Below are 7,976 nucleotides of genomic sequence, written 5' to 3' on the forward strand. Positions count from 1 at the left end.
ATGGAAGATAGTTGTTGTGAGGCGCTCCCAAGTTCGGTTGATCAGTGGATGCCACATACCATCAACTCGGGCAAATTAATTCATTTGTGCCCGGCATAAAAATGGAAAGTTTGGCACGCTGCTAAAAAAAGTATTTATAAAAAGATAAAAGATGAAATTTTTCTGGCAGCAAAGTGCCGCACTAATTAAATAATTCCTTTTTAAAGGGGCTCTTTGATCACCTGAACGCCTTAAACAGGAGATACCATATCGAACAAGGGCAAAGTCGACCAAAATTCAAGAACAATTACTGACCCTTTGTCATTGTTATCACTACATTGTTATCACTACAAGCTAGGAGTGAACAGCACGCGAACACTTCTTTCAAATACATGAACTCCGTTTTTTAAAATGCAGTATCGTGATAATATAACTTTAGTGCCAAAAACTTCTTAAATAATGGTTTGATTTTGAAAATTTTTTGTGTGTCGATCGATAAGGCCTGAATAAACATATAGTGCCCAAAAAATGGCTCTGAAATTTATCAGAGTAATTTCACACTTTGTGGGCGTGGCCAAGTTTTGAATTCAGGCGTGCTAGATCGCCAATCTGTGCCTTTAATTGTTTCGATAGACTCGGATTGAGTCTGATGAAAAATATATTATATTTTATCTCAACTGGCCTCGGAAAATTTTTGTTTCACCTGCCAAACTCCAATAACCACGTCATTTTTAAATAACCATCACTTACATCGCACTTATGATTTATAATGAAATACGCACTAATTTTGATTTTATGGTAAAACTATTTTCCCCTTACATTGCTTTCAATGTCTATAAAAAGACGAAAAAGACAAAAAAAAAATAGAGCGCAACTTCCATTGTTTTCCACGACAATTTTTAGTTTATTTTTTAACGCCAAAAGTGGATCAAATATCTGCTGGAACAAGTACACAGATGAATCAATGAAAACTTAAAACCTTGGAATGCTAAAATAATCTTTCATTTGATTCTGTTTCTAATAACGATCTTAGCTCGATTAGTGATAACATTTCTGTATTTAATCTCATATCTTAATGAAATAAATGAACCTGCACTTAGGGGTCTAATATTGACAACTGGTACTTCTTTAAAGTAATATTTGGATTTTCTCTTATCTTGCAGCCAACGCACCTGAAACATTTATGCTGCATCTAGTCGAATGTATCGTCAGAAGTCTACAGGTTAACAGGTGTTCCTAAGCCGCTTGATGAATATTGGCCACGAAAAGCATCCGCACTTTCATCCGCATCCTCAGCTGCAGTCCAGCAGTCGCGCCGCAGAAGCGGTCAGTCCGTCGAGGTCCTACCTGCCCAACCGCCACCCCCTGTCAGGCCATGAGCGGCCACAAACCGCGCACCCCCACCAGCACCACCCCCCGCACCTGCCACAGCCGCCCGCCGACGAGCGGACAGGAGCGGACCGCGACCGCGACCGCGACCACGACCACCTGAGTTCCGATTCCGGCCCGATGGTGATGACCCCCAGTCGCCGCAACTCGCCGCCCCTGCCGCCGCTGCCGCTGTCTCACCCCCACGCCCACGCCCACCCGCTGCCCCTGGCGCTCCCGCTGCGCCACCCTCTCGCCCTGAATGCGGGCGCCGGCGGCCAGCAACACTCGCCGTCCCGCTCGCACTCCCACTCCAGCCAGACGCCGGCGCAGTCGATGAGCGCCCACTTCTCGCAGCTGGCCCATGCCCAGCTGCATCTGCAGAGCCAGCTGCAGCAGAAATTGTCCGCCAGCCGGAGCAGCGCTGGATCCGGATCCGGATCCGGATCCGTAGTTGAAGCATCGCCGGACCATCTGAATCCGCTGAACCCTCTGAGCGACCTGCAGAACATGCAGCCCTTTGACTTTCGAAAAATCAGCTCGGCGGCGCTGGGCGCCTTCACCGGTCCGCTGCCGCTGCCCCCAAGTCCAACGGAGTTTGGGGGGCACCACCACCAGCAGCATCAGCAGCATCAGCAGCATCAGCACCACCTGCACCGCAGCAACCAGTTCTTCAACGCAATGGCCATGGCCTACCACCTGCCGCCGCCGCCACCACCGCCCGAGTCGAGGTCACCACCACTGCCGCCGGGAGTGGCCCAGTACCCGCATCAAGTATCGGGATCCGCTGCCGAGGAGTCCACCGGCAAGCGGGGCAGCGACAAGGGGTCCGTCTCGGGCTCCGCCCCCAACTCAGGCTCCAACTCCGGAGCGGGATCGCAGCGCATGACCCGTTTGGCGTTGTCCTCCAACATGCGCGCCAGCCGGAAGACGCACTCGCCGGGCGGAAATGGGGCAGCCGGAGGCGGTGGCGGAGTTGGGGGCGGGAAGCGCCAGTGGGGCTCCATGCCGGCCAATCTGGGCACCCAGTTCATCAATCCCGTCACGGGCAAGAAGCGGGTGCAGTGCAACGTCTGCCTGAAGACTTTCTGCGACAAGGGCGCCCTCAAGATCCACTTCTCGGCGGTGCATCTGCGCGAGATGCACAAGTGCACCGTGGACGGATGCAGCATGATGTTCAGCTCGCGCCGTTCGAGGAACCGGCACAGCGCCAACCCGAATCCCAAGCTGCACTCGCCACACCTGCGGCGCAAGATCTCGCCGCACGACGGCCGCAGTGCGCAGCCGCATCCGCTACTGCTCCAGGCGCCCAATGGACTCATGGCCGGATTGGCGCCTTTCGGCAGCTTCCCGCTGCTGACGCCGCCGCCGGACCTGCGCCACCACGCGATGGGATCGGGGACAGGGGGTGGCGGGGGCGGAGTCGGAGCCCTGGAGCTGAAACACGGTCAGGACTACCTGCAGCGGTCCTACTTGGACGCCGGTCGCTTCGAGGGACAGCGGCGCAAGCTGACGCTGGAAAACGAACACACCGAGGACGAGGACGACGACGAGATCCTCGAGGTGGGTATACCCTTGCAGAGGGTATTATAATTACAGTTAGGGGTTTGCAATGCAGTGAAGATGACATTTCCGACTATGTTCTTGATCAGCATTACTAGGTGATGCGTCCGTCTGTCCGTTTCTACGCAAACTAGTCTTTTAGTTTTAAATATATCTGGATGAAGGTTTCCCAAATACCAAACTTTTTTCGGTTGCAGGTAGTATATAAGCTTCCAATGGAAAAATCGGAAAAAAAGGAAAATAAATATAGCCTCGCAGTTTTTCAATTTATTTGTACATACATCGAGATATAGTGAAGGTTGACTATTTCAGAACAACGATTTTAAGTTCTGTAAAAACCTAATAATATTAACTAACTAAAACAAACTATTAATATAACTGGCATTAACACGATCGAAAAATTCAGCGGTTAATCGACATAGCTTTAATTGTTTTTAAGCATATACGAGTATGCCTTGAAACCGAAATAAAGATTTTAAAGCTGCAAGGGTATATATCATTCGACTTGCCAAAGATTGCTTCCTCTATTTTTATGATTTTTCTTTAGCATTTTCAACCAACCGTGGTGCTTAACAATTTTAATTTTTTTTTTAGTTCTTTGACATATAGTAATGGTTAAGTAGTTCAGAATTACGGTTTAAATTTCATCAAAATCGGACGACTATATCATATAGCTCCCATGGAAACAATAAAAATATATACGCTTTTTTTTTTTTTTTTTAATGTAACTTTTCTATTTTGTAATTTGTTTAAAATTTTTTTTTTGATTTATTAATAATTTGACAGATCAGAATTACGCTTTTAATTTTATTAAAATCGGAAAACGATATCATATAGCTGCCATAGGAACTATCGAATAATTAAGCTGCAAATCATCATAGCTTCAATGCTTTTTACACATATACGCAAGTAAATCATAATTTTAATGTTTTCAAGAATATTTAATTTATGCAATAGCTGCAACATTTTTTAAACATTCTTTTGGTCATAGTAATGGTTTATTAACAAAGAATTACGCTTTTAATTGTGTAAAAATCAGAAAACGTTATGTAATAGCTGTCATAGAAACGATCGAATAATTGTGATGAAAATCATTATAGCTTCAATATACGCGTATAAATAGAGAGTTGAAGTTTTAAAGAATATTTAACTTTTGTAAGAGCTGCAAGGGTATATAAACTTCGGCTTGCAGAAGCTTGCTTCCTTATCAACACGAACAATGCCTTTAGCTATGAGATTTTATTCAGATAAGCCCAGCATCAAAACTTGACATGACATTGAGAAGTCGGCCCTAACGTTTTAACTTAAATGTCTTCTATCAAAAACTGTATTTATCTAATACTTACTTCGTACTGGGCCTAAAATGGGAAAATGCAAAGCAAATGATTTGTTCTTATGACCGTTGACATTTTCAATTTTCCATCTTCCATTGTCCGTTGCAGGTGGGCATCCATATGGCCGGCGACGACGACGACGACGAGGCCGACGCCGACGAGGAGGACGACGACGATGACCCCGATGGCATCGTGGTGGTGGGCGACGAGCTAGACAGCATTCCGCTGGACCACGAGAACGACAATGAGAACGACGAGAGCGACGAGCGCTCCACGTCGGCGGTGTCCAGTTTGAGTCAAACCAAAGAGCAACCCAGTCCCGGCAAGGCCGTTCAGTCCGGCCTTGAGGAGTGTCACACTCATGCCCATGTCTATGCCCATGCCCAATCCCTTGGGCACTCCCATGACCACGCCCATGCCCATGTCCATGCCCATGCCCATGCCCATGCCCATGCCCATGCCCATGCCCATGCCCTTGCCCATGCCCATGCCCATGCCCATGCCCATGCCCATGCCCATGCCCATGCCCATGCCCAAGCCCATGCCCATGGTCATGCCCATGTCCAAGCCCAAGCCCAAGCCCAAGCCCAAGCCCAAGCCCATGCCCAAGCCCAAGCCCATGCCCATGGCCATGCCCACGCACATGCCCTGGCCCAAATGGCGGCCAATAAACGAAAGCGCAAGAGCCAAAACCCAGTGCGTTGTCCGGTGCAATCAGACGAGAACTCCGGTGAGAACTCAGTGGACTACGACGTGGCCGCTGATCTGTCCATAAAGAAGGTGCGTCTGCCCGCGCAGGCCGCCGCATCTGCCAAAGAAACGGAGGTGGGCGAGTCAACCAAGTCGATACCCTCGCCACCACTCACGCCGTACGGTGATCTCAGGCCGGTGGGTCTCTTCATCAAGACGGAGAAGGAACCGGAGCAGGAACCGGAGCAGGAACCGGATCAGGAACCGGATCAGGAACCGGAGCAGGAGCAGGAACCGGTGCAGGAGCCGGATCCGGAACTCAATCTGGAACAGGGTGAGGGTGGGGGAGAGGAGCAGGAAATCCGGTCAGCTGGCAAGGCGGCGAATGCAGATGCGAAGGAGCAGGCCGTGGACACCACCCTGGATCTTTCCCGGACAGCGGCCGCCATTAAGCTGGAGCCCCTGGAAGAGGTTGGCTACGAGGCGGACGAGAATCGCTATGTGCGCATCAAGCAGGAGCTAATGGGTGGCGATGAGTCCTTCGCGGGGGAGGAGGAGTCCAACGCCAAGACAGCCAGCCACAACAATAACAATGTGCGCAGGCAGAGTGGGAATGGATTGGGCTCTCAAGAGGCAGACGAGCGGGAAGCGGAAGCGGAAACGGAACCAGAACCGGAACCGGAACCGGAACCAGAGCCCGAACCGGAAACGGAGGTGCCCGAGGTGCCGATTGATCAGGAGAACCCGCTCAAGTGCACCGCCTGCGGTGAGATATTCCAGAACCACTTCCACCTGAAGACACACCATCAGAGCGTGCACCTCAAGCTGCACCACAAGTGCAATATCGACGGCTGCAACGCCGCCTTTCCCTCGAAGCGCAGTCGCGATCGCCACAGCTCCAACCTTAACTTGCACCGCAAGCTGCTGTCCACCAGCGACGACCACGTGCTGCTCCATGGAGGACCCGGTCTGTCCACGGATCCGCTGCTGGAGCTGATGAGTCTCAATTTAAACAACAACAAGGGTAGCGGCGGAGGCGGGGGGTTTGGCCACTCCACCTCATCTGCCGGCGTAGGCGTGGGCGTGGGCGTGCCTCCGGCGGTTGGCAGCATCCAGGCGGAGATCCTCGCACGCATCTGCGCCGGAGCCCATGCCCACGGGCTAAATGTGCCGCTCTGCTTCGAGGCGCTGCAGCACCGCTTTGCAGTCGGTCATGGCCACGCCTACCCGCTGGTGGACGGATCCGCCCCCAATCCCCGCCTGCTGCAGCTCAGCAACGGTGGCTCCAATCCGGCGCTCCTGTTCGCCGGACTACCGCGCATGCCGCGCTTTCCCCAGCTGACGCCCCACATGCTGGCCGCCGGAGCAGGTTCCGCCGGACTGGGGGGGCTGAGCCCCTTCTGTCGACGCACTTCCTCCGACTCGAACTCGCAGCACTCGGTCACGCCGCCACCGCCGGCGCCAAAGAGGTCCCGCTCGCGATCACCATCTCCGGACTGCATCCATCCGCATCCGCATCCGCATTCCGTTGAGGCGGCAATGGCAATGGGCATTGGCGTGGGCATGGGCGTGGGCGTGGAGGAGGCGGGTCAGCGGCAGAGCCCCGATCGCATATCATGACCATGTACCTCGTACTTTGCCAAGGCGTTGGCATTTTATCACTAAGAGCCCTTATGTCATGCAGCGCACACACTTTGAAAGTCAGATGCAGATATAGATATACGAATACATAGATGCATTGCTCATGCTCACGTCGAGGATCGAGGATCGAGTATCGAAGGTCGAGGATCAATGATAAGGATGCCGCTCATAAACACGAAAACACTTTCACTTAGGCTAATGCTAAAATAAAATATTAGATGGATCAACTAGCATTTTTTTTCTATACTTAAATATACATACAATATATATAAATACATATGTTTATATATATATATGTTTATATATATATATATATATGAGCCCCTTTTTTTTTAATTGTACTTATGAAAACTGATGTTTTGTGTACAAGTGTCGTGTTGTAGAGAATTTATAAATTGCAAAGAAATAACAAGTAAATAACTAATTAAATAAATAACGATACATATTGTTAGTGATACTCGATTATGTAAGTTATAATAGCCACTAAGCAGAGCCTAACTGGTATCGTAAGAATTTTTTTTTTTTATTCTAACTAAAAACATTAAGTGAGTTGTATATGATATGCCGATGGCAGTGGCGATGCAAAAGAATGAGTCTGCAACGAGGGAAACGCTTGATAGGAGGAATCCAACAAATTTAATTGCAGGTTGCCCAGGATCACTCAAAAATCCTCAAGATCCAAATCGATCCAGTTTTGTTGTATTTTTTATTACAAACAAATCCTAAAGTAATTATGTAGTCGGTTAGTTAGTTCAGAAACAGTAACCAGACAAATACCTTCAACTCATATTTAAGCTATATATGTTTGCAATAAAATATCGGAAAATTCTTAAATACCTTTTGTGTACTTGGGAAGGGGATGAAAAAGTGAAAATGGAAACATGCAGTATGTATGGACGTGGTGAATTTCTTACATATTTAAACATTCCTCATTAGAAATGTTTTATAGGGGGTGCCTCAGAAATCAAGCTGCTTATACAATTGCTAAGAAATCACTAGGTTTTTGAAATTGTGTGTCTGAGACATGGGCTTCGTCAGATGTTTAATGTGAAGAATATATATGCCCAACTGTCAGTACATGCATTCTTTAAGCATCTCCTTATGTTATGTAATTAATATATAAGTCAAAAAGAATTTAAAAAAATTACAAAACAGAAAAGTTACTTTTTAAAAAAAAATTATTTTAATATTTTTATTGTTTCTACGGGAGTTATATGACATAGTTGTCCGATATTGATGTATTTTAAACCGTAATTCTGAAATACTTACCCATTACTATATGTCGAAGAACTAAAAGAAAATTAAACAAGAAAGAAAACAAACTTCGGCAAGCCGAAGTTCATATACCCTTGCAGCTATTGCAAGAATTAAACATTTTTGAAAACATTAAAATTATGATTT

The 7,976-nt window shown here is 48.1% G+C and overlaps 1 protein-coding gene across 4 annotated transcripts in view; it reads left to right on the plus strand.

Moving 5' to 3' along the window:
• The window catches only part of LOC128260753 (uncharacterized), a 51,470-nt gene extending 44,076 nt beyond the window's left edge, over nucleotides 1–7,394 (plus strand). For all 4 annotated transcript variants that reach the window (XM_052993977.1, XM_052993976.1, XM_052993979.1 and 1 more), the window contains exons 4-5: nucleotides 1,143–2,910; nucleotides 4,353–7,394. In XM_052993977.1, coding sequence (XP_052849937.1) covers nucleotides 1,228–2,910; nucleotides 4,353–6,554 — 3,885 coding nt within the window. In that variant the 5' untranslated portion in view covers nucleotides 1,143–1,227 and the 3' untranslated portion in view covers nucleotides 6,555–7,394. The remainder of the gene's footprint in view (nucleotides 1–1,142; nucleotides 2,911–4,352) is intronic.
• The last annotated feature ends 582 nt before the right edge of the window (nucleotides 7,395–7,976 follow it).

This window comes from Drosophila gunungcola (genome assembly GCF_025200985.1).
Source record: "Drosophila gunungcola strain Sukarami chromosome X unlocalized genomic scaffold, Dgunungcola_SK_2 000038F, whole genome shotgun sequence".
In the NCBI taxonomy this organism is placed as follows: domain Eukaryota; kingdom Metazoa; phylum Arthropoda; class Insecta; order Diptera; family Drosophilidae; genus Drosophila; species Drosophila gunungcola.